The sequence below is a fragment of the Phaethon aethereus genome (assembly GCF_964289735.1).
Source record: "Phaethon aethereus genome assembly, chromosome: 17".
NCBI lineage: Eukaryota > Metazoa > Chordata > Aves > Phaethontiformes > Phaethontidae > Phaethon > Phaethon aethereus.
In genome coordinates, this window is record NC_138593.1 from 13,038,647 (window position 1) to 13,050,726 (window position 12,080).

Sequence of the window (12,080 nt, forward strand, 5' to 3'; positions counted from 1 at the left end):
CCACCCGGCGCGCTAAATTTTGCAAGTGTCCTTGCAAAAAGGAGGGGGAGCAGAAGGGCAGGAGGAAGATCGCCTCTGGCCAGAGTTGCTGCGGTTTATCTCGAATCCATCGCGATTCCTTGCTGTAGGACAGCGGGACTGTAATATCTGGTAAGTCAGCCGAGCAGCAGCGTGGTGCTCTCCAGCCATTGCGCTGCCCTATATAAGGGAGCTAAGGGGACTGTAAAAGTGGCTGCAGGTTTCTCCTCAATTTAAAAAGTCATTTAGCAGCTGCAAAACACCGCCTGGCAGCAGCCAGCCCTCGGAGGGGCATCCTTCCTTCAGCTCCTCATCAGCTGCGTTTTGAACTCCTATTCCGCGTATTTAAATATCCCGAAGCACAGACCGAGACCTGCAGAGGTGCTTTTCCATTTTTTTCTTTATCTTAACTTTATCTAAAACGTCATCTTAAGATGCTGCTAGAGGAACATTTGTTGGGAAGCAGCAGCTGATCTGCAGTAGGGGAGGAGTCTGTGACCTCCCCAGCTCCTGTCGCTGCTGCTCCATCCGGCGTCTGGCACTTGGGTGCTGCTCCTCTCCGTCAGACGAAGACCGATAGCCCACCTCACTGCGCCCGAACGCAGCTCCCACCGCTGCCTCGCTCGCTCTGACAGGACAAAATTAACCAGCAGACGAAGCAAAATCTGAATTTTAGCGGAGTGAACACAAAGAAAACCTTTTTTCCCCCAGATCACCTCTCCTGACATACGCCCCAGACCTGACTCTCGCTTTCCCACCCTTGTTCCCCTTGACAGGTAGCACCACGTGCAATCGCTGTCCCAGCAGCTTTGCTGCGCCCTGAGCTGGGGACGTCACACGCGGGGACATGAGGACACCGGCTGCGCACCCTCCGGCCCACGGGGGCTGTGGGGCAGGAGCACCGGTGGGACGCACGGGCCAGGCACGCTAATGCCCATCCGCCCAGCCCGGTCCCGCGGCTGGAAGAGAGTGCTGAGCCTAATGACGTAGCACTAATTACGGACTGTGGAACGAAGGGATCCGTGCTCCTGCAGGTCGGACGCCGTCCCTTCTCCGGGGTCCCTCCCCGTCGCTGCTCTCCAGTTTCCCCGCTCTCGCGCCAGCATCGCTTTCCGCATTTCACCGATTCTGGTCACACTGTGCACATGCCCGCCTCAGCCAACGGCTGTTGATATTCTCTCTGCCTCTCTTCCTAGCTCCTGTTTGGGGTGAAAGCCTCCCTTATTAGCCAATTTGGATACCCATTTACTGTGAATTACCGAGCCTGATTACTATTCATGAACGGCAAAGTCTGAAATCTCAAGCCCCGCCATGCGATTTCTCTCCCTCTCCAGTGCATATATTTAGGGAAAACAGGAGGCAGCGTGTCTCCGTCACACGCAGCCGCGCTCCGGAGAAAGGAAAGCCGCACGCTGCCGCCTTGCTCTCCTGTTTTATTTCCCGGCGAGGAAGGTGGTGGTGGAAGCTGGGGGATAGCAGTGGAAGCTGGAAGGTGGTGGTGCCGAACGCTGATCACGGCGAGACCCGGGGTAAGATCCAGACACACCGTAATATTAAGGGAAAGCTCACGCTCCCCAGACCCCGAGCAAATCTCCAGCCAGCATCCCAGCACACCGTCCCCCCCACACACGGGTGGCCGCAGCCTGGGGTGATGCCAGTTTGCTGCTGTCCCTTTCCATGATGGGCTCCAGCTATCGGGAGTCACCTTGGCTGGGGCTGAGCCCGGCTGATCCGTGGCAATCGGTTACCCAGCGGCGACTCGCCGATCCCTTAGACACAGCCAGAATATTTTAATGCTGGCTGCAGGGAAGGTAAAGGAGGTTTCCATGCGAGGCGGGGAAACGATGGGGCGGCAGCATCAGCATCCCTTGGCTAATCCTCCAGCGGGGGAGAAGCAAATGGGGCTCGCAATCGCGAAGGGCTGGTGGAAGGAGGAAGGGAGACAATTAGGAGCTGAAGAAAAGCAAGCCCCGACTGCCAGTTAAAAAGGAATTTGCAGCACACCTGCACAGCCGGCAGGGAGCCGGGCTGCTCCCGGCAGGGATGCGGGAATGGGCACAGCGCACAGCTGCTTCCACCTGTAGGTGTGCGCTGTGTTTTGCAAATGGGGAAACCGAGGCAGCGAGGGAAGGTGTCCATGGGAGAGCACTGCTCTGCCACCAGCACGCCTGCCTTCGCGCTGCTTCCTCCATCTCAAGGGAGCAGCAGCCGAAGCACTGTTTTTTTGAAAGCCCAAACCCCTCCTGCGTGTGCCCTGCCACGTCTCGCTCAGGAAAACAACTTCAAGCACGTCCAGACGCCGCACTTACTGCCTCCGCGAGCAGACATGCAAAGCTGGTAGAGTTGCCAGGGAGAAGGGGATGGCTGCCAACGCCAACAGGCAGAAAGAAAGGCTTGAGATCCCAGAGCTCCTGCCCAGAGCCGGCAGCTGCCTGCAGTGCAGGGGCTGGAAAGCAGCAAGCATGACGCAGTATGGGATGCGAGCTCTTCCTGCAGCCCCGGCAAAGGGCTGGTGAACGGCATCTACGGTGCTTGCTGCGAAGAGACAGGCTTGCTGGGCCCTTCCGCGCTTCCCAGAGCCCCGTTCCGCGGGGCCCGCCTGGGAGGAAGGCTTTGCAAAGGCGGGACGGGACTAGAGAGATGGACGAGCTGAAATTCGTGATCCAGTGCTGTAGGCAGGACCAGTGCAACGGTGATGAAAAGAAACCACCCGCGGCTGGGCAGAGGGACGGAGGCACGGTGTAAGCAGCGGCAATTTGGGGAAACAACAGCTTGCAGAGCAGGATGCTACCTGCCTGTCCACGCTGGCGCCGAGTCCCCTGCCCTCCTCCCGTGGGACAGCGAGAAAAACAGCACAGATCATGGTCAAGAGTTCTCCAAGGGCGATGAGCCGCTCTGAGCAACCCAAGACGTCACCGGCACAGAGCCCGGCTCTGAGAGGTGCGGGAAGCAGCTCTCGGCGGAGACACGCAGCCCTGGAAGCAAAGGGACTCGCAGCGCCCAGCAAAACTGGGGCCGGTTGGATATTCTCTACGCGTCGACTTGTTTGCTGTCCCCTGAAGTAGATAACAGCCCACACAGGCCTCTGGCAACAGGCAGCAATAAAGTAAAGCTAGTTTTACAATAAAACCCGTTACCCCTCTAATTCAGTAAAAAGGCTGCATTTGAATAATATCCTAATCCAATTCCAGAGCCGCCCCGGGGAAGGGGATATGGTGGGTGCCTGGGGAACAGCCGCAGCCGTCATGGCTCCCGCTGCTGTCCAGCCCTCTGGGGTCTCACTCCAGATAAGACCATCACAACCTGGCAGAAGCCCACCCGCTGGGACAGCCGGCTTCAACCGGGGGTCTGCAGACCCTACGGTGACGCTGCACCGTATCACAGGGATTGCAGAAGACAGGACTGAGGGTAAACTACTGGTTTTAGTTCTCCGATGGGGAGAGCGTGTGCCTTGCACGAGCCCAGAGAATACTCCCCAGAGCTCATCTGCCAGAGCCCGAAACAGCCCGTGCAGCCCCCAGGATGGTTGTTATCTCCAGCTCTTGCCTGCAGAGCGAGGGGTGATGACCCTACCAAGGGCAGAGGTTTGGAGCGGGCTGCTCGTCCTCTCTGCCACCAGCCCAGCCTGGATACAACGCACCCAGCCCGAGAAGGACCCAGAGCAGATGAGCATCGCACTCTAAAAGCGCCCAGATCTCCCCAGGGAGCACCGGGCAGCCGAGGGGTGACCGGCACACGTGGCGACACCGGCCCTGCGGTGTCAAGAGCCATCAAAATGAGGGGGCCAGGGCTACAGCTCATCGTAGCCTAATTACAACAATTAGTGTGCAATCATTTGTTAGAGATACAACCTTTCTGAGTAATAGTTACCACTGACAGAAAGTATTACCCCTCCCGAACAGAACAAGCGTATTGCGGTGGTGTTCAGCTGCAGAAGTACCGCCAGGGTTAAGGACCAGTGGGAGGCTATTTCCTAGGTTTAACTACAGGGACAGTTAAGAGAGTTCGCATTATTTTGTCAGTAGGATTGTTTCAGATCAGGGAAAAAAACCAAAGGCAGTGGGGAGTGATGAATTTCCTGCAGACCTACTTAGGCATTCATTTTAATTCAGGGTAATTAGCAGGTATACGCTCGTTTTCAGAAAATTCGCGTTAAACCCACTGTAATTTTAGGGGTGCAACGTGTGGGATTCTCAATACGTAACAAAGAAGTCGAGTCTTTGCTTGCGGAGTAGGAATTAACTCAAACTGTTCTCCAGAGCTGCGATCAGCACTTTCATAATTAATGTACAGGCATATATATCTGTATACACATACACCGCCCCCCCCGCACACATCAAACAGATTTCCTTGATACCAAATTGCCTGAAAAATTAACCAGTGTCAAACTGCTCAACAAGATAAGTATCATTAAGGGAAAAAGAAAATCTTCATTATGTTTGAAGGTGTGGGGGGAAAAAAAAACCCTCACGAATGTTTTCTAGCCTGTTTCCAGACCGGGAAATAACACGTTTTAAAACGTAACAAAGGGTTAAATTAATTTTCATTAAAATTGAAATTTGAGAAGGCTCCCTCTCTTCTTTCCTCCCTCCTCCCCCCTTTGAACATTTGACTGGCAACCATTTCATATTTCAATCTCGGCAGAACAAATTGAATTAGATGTTGAAACCAAACTCTGTTCTGTTCTCTAAAGCCTACATGCTCTGCTTGCGCTAATCCTTTTCGTCGCTGCTGCAGACCTCAGAGACGCTCAGCAAGAAACCTGCCCGGCCACAAAAGACAATGAAGGGAAAGGGAAAAAAAAAAAAAACCAAACCCAGGAAAAAAAGCCCCAGGAAAATCCAACCCCAACCTGGAACCCTGCAAAGCTTCGCTTAAATCATGTGCTGGGTGACACACGTGCCTGGAAGGGACCCTGCCTGGCTCCTCTCTCCCCTGGGCCGGCCGTCGGTGCGTTGAGTGCGGCCGGTTGGTCCTTCAACCCGGGATGCTAAAGCCCCGTCTCCCCACGGTGACCCCCACCCTGCATAGATCCACCCCGGGACCGCCGACAGGTCCCGCTTCTGCCACCCCCCGTGCCAGCACAGACGGCAAAGGCAGTGGGCAGCAGCGGAGCGACTGGGGACAGGAAGGCCGCTGATCAACACTGAGAAAATACGGGGGAAAAAAAATAATTTCCCCCCTCCCTGGTGAGCTCATCACCATTTTGTCTGACCCCCGCTGCTCCGACCCCCGTGCCTCAGTTTACCCACCCGTCCACTGAGCACAAACGCCCTCCCGCTGCAGGGCAGGGGGGATGCGCTGCAGCCACCGTAAGGGATGAGTGTTTTATACCGCAGCCCTGCAGAGCTCCCAAGGGGGCACCCCTGAAATTTGGGGGTCTCTCCGCCAAGCCAGCAGCCTCAGGTCCCGACGGGAGGAAAAACCTGGTGTCGGGGACTGGGAAGCCGCTCAGAGGCAGCAGCAGGGCTCTTGAGCTGCAGCGTGGTTTGGGGGACTGGCACGGGGCGATGAGCAGCAGCCCTCAGCCTCCTCCCCGGGGACTGCACCAAGAGCCGGGGAGCCCCGAGCCGGCCGCTGCGGACCCCCAGGCCCCGCGGGAGGAGCGCTTTCGGTGAGGTTTGCAGAGGAGCTGGGACAGGATGCGCCCGGGCTCGCCTGGGCTCCAAACGATGCTGCCTGTCCTGCCCCTCCTGCACCGCTCCATCCCTCCGCACCTCCGTCCTCAGGCTGGCTGCTGGAGAAGGCGTTAACAGCACATACACCTGGAGGCATCCTTAAGTCAGAGCCGCTCCAAGGGAACAAATGTTATCTTGAGGCCCCCGCACTTACTGCAGACGCACTACATGAGGCAGGCAGTTATTTAACCCAACCCAGATTATTCCTGCGGTCACGTAAGCACCTTCCCTTTCATCAGCAGGGCCCCGGCGCTGTGCTCGTGCCCGGCGCTTGTGGCAGCCCGGGAAGGCAGATGTATTAGCAGGGTTATTGGTCGGCTCCAGTCCCAGATGCACTCGCTATTCAGGCGGCCAGCGGTGTTGTGGGTTGAACAAAAGTCCAGTAATAAGTAAGGTTACGAGCATCCCACTGCTAGGTGCACCGGGTACCGCCTTGCAGCAATAGGCAGATATTGCCGAGAGGAAAACAGCCTCTCCGGCAGTAATGCGCATCACGCGCACAAACGCACTCCAGCGAGCGCGGGGCGGCTTTCCGGCGCTGATACACGGAGGACAGTCCCGGCTTCCCCCCTCCGGCACCGTGGGCTCAGCGCCACTTTGGACGCGTGTGTCACGCAGCCCTAGCAGCGCCCCAAAAATCAGGGGGCTGCTGGGCCACTTGGATGAGATTTAGGAACCGGTGTAATTTCGGTAGCTGTGAAAATGGCAACCAGAACACGTCAAAATCATTCTCTCGGCGGTGTTGAGCAAACACAGCGTTGCTGCAGAAAGCACCGCAGGCACCTTCCTCCCAGCATGAAGGATTTGTCAGCCCAGCGCCCCGAGTCACCTCCCCGCGGGCAGCGCACCAGCGTGCTGCACTTGTCTCTCTTGGCCCCGAGTGAGTTTCTCAGCTCAAGATGGGGTTCCGTCACGGTGCAGGTGGGCAGTGAGACCCTCAGTGGACGGAAAAGGGGGGCAGAGTGCAGTTCAAAGGGACCTAGGAGCCTCCCTGGTGTTTTTATTGCACTCCTCCGGATGCTGTGGCTGGTAAACAGGTTTTCTACCAGCAATCCAAGGTTTCCACCATGGCCACAAACACACTCAAAGATCGGTGAGCCTGTCTCACTTCTCTTGAACACAGGCAGGGTTTGCTAGCCCATCTCAAAAGGAGGTGGGGGGCTGGCTAAACTGCACGGTGTTTGACCACAGGGAGCTATTTAATCCTGGCTCCTTCCTGCCAGCCTCTGCCATCCCACACTCTCCAGCCTCAAGAGATGCTACTGCAAGAAGACATACGCCAAGGAGGAGCAATGTCAGCCAAGCACTCGAGATGGCATGAACTTGGGGGGCATGGTGGCCTGGGATGGAGCAAAGCCGTGGAGGCCATGGGTGCTGGCTGGGAAAAGGCGTTTCCAAACTATCTGTTTTGTGGTGGCAGCTGCAGGTTGGTCTCCAAACAGGCGCCTTTTTTTTTTGGCAGCCCATCTGTTCTCCCCCAACCAGAGCGAGGGCCAATTCCTGACTTGACAGCGATTTCTGCTGCAACAGCAGAAAGCAGACACACTGGGGAAAACACAGAAACAGTGCAGCGCACGCTCTCGGTTCAACGCGGAGCCTAAACCGAGCCCAAATGTAGCCTGTAGCCCAAGACCATGGCTAAGAGCGGGGTGACAGGGAGGAGAGGCAGCGGGTGAGACCCCGGCTCGGGGGCTGCTGAGCCTTTGCAAGGCCACCTTCTCCTCCTGGCACCGCCGACTCTGCGGCAGCCCAAGGCGTTTTGATCTTTAGGGCCAGCTGTGCCCTGCCACAGCCCCACTGCCCCGGTACCCACCTCACCAGATGCCAGGCAGCTGCTAGATGTCCTCGTCTCTGGTGCTCTCCTCCCCTTCCAGATGCTCCAGGATTTCATTCAAAACTTCTGATCGTTTTCTCTTCTTTGGGGAGTCTGTGTCCAGGCCCAGGTGGTGGCAAAAGGGATGAGGGAGAAGAAGAAAAGCAAAGATGACAACCCAGGCCCATGCACAACCGGCTCCAGCTCACCTCCTGCCACCTCCAGCCCCCCTCAGCCCCCTCCCAGGTAAAGCCCCTCAGCCATCATTTATACCTCCTCACCAGGCAGGCCCTGGCAGGACACCACGCCTGGAGGTGTGACTCCATACCCACCACCCGCGCTTCCGTTCACAGGCTTTGCTGGAAGCAAACGGCCCCAGCCTCCAAACGGGCTCATCGGTGATGCCGACCCTTCCCGCTGACCGCAATCCACCCAGCCCCTGTCCAAGAGTGGTCGCAAGACCAACCTAGACACCAGCCTCGGTTCAAGAAGGCTCTTGGCAGGACGCAGACCCACCAACATCCTTGCTGAGACGCAAGATCGCTGCCTGGCCCTGCAGCCCACCCTGCATCTCCCACCTCGGCTGACAGTGGGTCCCGGCGAGAGGCCGGCTCTCCCCTGACAGCTGGGGCAGCGATGTCCCGGCATTGCTCCTCCTGCCCCACACCGACAGCGCTGTCCTGTCACCCCCCGGCACCGTCACGCTCCCGAAACCGCCGCGGGGCGCGGCACCGTGCACGCGTCCCTCCTTGCGGATGCTACAGCCTGCGGGAGGGCGAGGAGCGGGGGGCTGGCAGCGCCTGAGCGAACACCCCAAACCCGCCTCGGCGCCCGGTACCGGGGGTGACGAAGCCGTTTGGTCCCTGCGCTGAGGCTGACGTCGGCGCTGCCTCCTCTCCGCCGGGCAAGAAGTGCCCTCTCGGCAAGAGCCACGGCGCAGCCCCCTCTCCCCCCGCTCGCTCCCCAGCCGGCGGCTCTCGCTTGCGAGCAGCACATGGAGAACAGCTGTTTAAATCCTGCTTTCAGACATCAAAAGCCTCGCTGGGTTTCTCAAACAAACAAACATACCATAGGACTGAAGAAAAGGTGTAAAATAAATAAATGGAACAAGCTGTGCATTTTCTTTTAGTATTACAGCTGCTGCGGGAGATAAACAACAAGTAAATGTCACAAAACATCAATACAGAAGAAATTAACCTGACAAAGGCTCACATCCCCCCCTCCGCCTCCCCCCAACTCCCAACAATTTTGCATTTCTGGAGTTCCCATCTAATGATTTTATTTTTCAATTAATTCCTTGACAGAGCGCCAGAACTCGCCTCCCTCCTCGCCGGGGGCTGCGGGGACGGGCAGGGAGATGGGGGGTGCTGGTAGCCCCCACTGCCCTCCCAGTGCCCACCTTGGGGAGCTATGGGGAGCCGAGGGGGGCTGCAAGGTGCCACCCCGAGACCCTCCTGCAGCTCTTCCCAGCTCAATCATCCAAAGGCACAAGGGACAACCCACCCCAGAGGAAGGTGCCAGCTCAGCGGTTCTCCCTCCCCTTTGCTCTGCCCTCCCAACTCCCGCTCCCCCGGCCAGCTCGGGGCTCCGAAACGGCGTCAAATGTGGTCTCAGCTCCCAAATCCGCAGCAGGGAAGAGTGCGTCCCCCCGCCGCCACCCCTTGCCCACCAGACCCCGACGTGCCCCACGCAGAGAGCCCGCACGGAGGCGACGATGGGGCTTGCACGGCGGAGGGGATGCTGGATGCGGGGTGCTGGATGCGGGGTGCTGGGTGCTAAGAGAGCATCCCCAAGCAGCACGGTGCACCCAGGGGACCTGCCGTGGCGTGGGCAGGGGGCTGGCAGGGCAAACAGCCTCCACCGCGCGCTCCGGATTCACCGGCTCAGCCACGGCGCTGCTGGGGAGCACCGGGAGCATCCCCCCGTCTGCCTCACGAGGAGGAAAAAGGGAAGAAAAAACCAAACAGGAGGGTGGGGAAGCGAATTGGTTTGACTTCCGTTCTGCTGCTCCAAGCTGGTTAAGGTTTGCCCGCTAACGATCCCATTTGCTTCCTTTAAACAATAGCCAAAGCCGGCGGGGGTGGGCCGAGAGGGGGATTACCACGGGATTAGAACGTGGCAGGGTTGCGGATGCCACGCTAATCCTGCAGGGTTTTACTCTCCGGCTACGGCATGTGTTTGCATTAGTTACAGATGCTCTCTAAAAAAAATAAAAAAATAAAAAAATAAAAAAAAAGAAAAAGAAGAAAGGAGAAAAGAGGGAGCCCAAAAGGCTGGGAGGTGAGGGCGAGCGCAGCGGGTCCGTAATGCAGGCGAGAGGCGAAAGGAGCAGCTTGGGGGTCTGCGGCCAACGGAGGAGCAACCTGGGAAAGGTGATGGGGACGGGGACAGAAAAGACTCTTCCCACCTCGCCGGGGAGGGCACGAGATCAGGTCCGGAGCGGAGCATGCCTTCGCCCGCAAGCCCTCCGCTTCCAGCAAACAACTGTAAATAAGCAGGGGCGAGCTGCTTTACACCCACCACAGCCCTCTGCCGAGACCGGGGCTCTCCCTAGAAACGCCCTCACAACCAAAACACAAGCCAGACCCCCTCCCCACGCATCTCCTTTTCGTTCACCCACCGGGCAGCCTCTGCATCCCCTCTTTCCACCCTATCCTTCCTACAAACACCACCGCCGCCAAGTCATTCCTTCCCCTTCCTGCATCTCGTGCAAAATTTCCTATCTGTCAATTTAATTCTTTGATCGATGGGAAAGAGCAGGAAAAAACGGCCCAGCACAGCTGGCTTCCCAAGTTAGCCCTGGCAGGGTACCGCCAGCCCCGCTGGTGACGGCTGAGTGCAATGTTTGTGAAGCGCAGAGAACACAAGTCAATAGTAATTTAGCTGGATTGGGAGCAAGTACCTTCCCTGCACGGACTGCGAGCTCCCGGGAGAGAGGGAGCGCGCGCTGAGGGTATCGCCGCCTTGCTCGCAGATCCTCCCCCGGCGAGGCTTGCCGGGATGGAGCTGCACCGGCAACCGTCGCGCCGTGCCGGGCAAGGGAGGGAAGAAAAGGGGGTTCAAGCTGTTCACAGACCTTTTGTGGGCTGCAGTTACCTGATCGCGGGGATGCAGGAGACGTGCAGGTCTGCACCGTGGCTCTGGATGTGACCCCGGACCGCTCCCTGCGGTGCGGGGTGCAGATCCAGACCCACCCCTCGCCCCACGGCTGGCAAACTCAGCTGCAGGGCATGAGGATGCCTTTGTCTCTCTTTTGGCGGAGCCAAAGTATTCTCCCTGCTGGTTTGAAGGTGTCCGTGATCCCTGTTTTCCAAAGGGAGGATCCCCGTCCCCAGATGAGGGCCAAGCTGCTGCCGGTGGCAGGATTCGTGCAGCCCGTGCCGCCCTGCTGCAGTGTTTGCCATGATCCTGCTCCACCTCACGGGCTGAATTAGAGGCCCCAAGGCCAACCATTGCCCAACCTTTCCGTGGCTTCTCCTCACCACCTTACGGTAGAGAAGTCTCTCTATCCACAGCAGCATCAAATCCCCCCCTGTAGCTGGCCAAGCTCTCAGGCTCTCCAGCTTGCAGCAGCAAGGTCCCACAGATTAATAATACACGGTGGGGTGCAATTAAAACTCAAAGTGCTGGGTTTTTTTCTAATATCAGGCCCTCCTGCCTCAGGATGGAGAGAAGGTACACTCAGGGATGAGCCAAAAGACTTCAACCTCTTACAGACTGTGCTCCGAGGCAGGAGAGCAAGCACGGGGTATAGCGGGGCGGTCCCAGCCGTCAGGGCTGGGCTGTGGGCTTCCCTCCTGACAGCGTTACTGAAACCATCTCTGGCAGCTGGTGACCACTTCTGGGGTCCTCACTTGCTCCTGGAACATTACAAAGACTCAGAAGAAGCCATAAAGAATGACCTGAAAACTACACGAAATGGGAAGGAAGCCTATTCCATTTTATTGCATCTATTAGACCTATTGAAAAGATGGCTCTGAAGTGGCTTGATTGCCATGACAAACGCCTGCACGGAGAAAGATTTAGGAGATCAGACCTCTCTTTAACCTAACAAATAACAGCAGAGTGAGACCTGGGAACTGGAAGCCAAATCTCTATAAATGGTGTCTAGAAATAAGGTGCATAATTGTAGCAGAGATCAGTCAGTGGTAGGATGTGTCTCTTGCAGCCCACGTCTAGACTTTACAAAGAATTTCCTTGCTAAGACAAAAATGATGGGGCTGACACTGGAGCTGCTGGGTGAGGGGGTTTGGCTGTGGCTATTCAAGACACCAGCCTGAAAGATCAAGGTGGGTCTTTCAAAACTGGAGACGCAGAAATCTGCTGTGGTGGCAGCAAGATGGAGCAGGATGAGGTCATTGCTCCAGTCAAATTCGCCGTCAAACCCAGGGGAGTGCAGGTCACCGTGTTGTCCCACTGGACCTGGGTGATAACAACCCTGGGGGCCTTATGGCAATCTTCTCACCCTCCGTTAGCACTCTGCAGCCTCTCCTACACACAGATCCACCACGTGCTAACTGTGGAAACATCTGTGCATCACCGCTGTGCTCACAGCAAACCAAAATCTGCAC

General features: G+C 57.2%; 1 protein-coding gene across 1 annotated transcript in view; it reads right to left on the bottom strand.

Moving 5' to 3' along the window:
- Positions 1–7,531: 7,531 nt before the first annotated feature.
- RBM19 (RNA binding motif protein 19) overlaps positions 7,532–12,080 on the bottom strand; it is a gene marked incomplete at both ends in the record, with an annotated part of 61,835 nt that continues 57,286 nt past the window's right edge. Inside the window, one exon of the mRNA XM_082007948.1 lies at positions 7,532–7,623. Coding sequence (XP_081864074.1) covers positions 7,532–7,623 — 92 coding nt within the window. The remainder of the gene's footprint in view (positions 7,624–12,080) is intronic.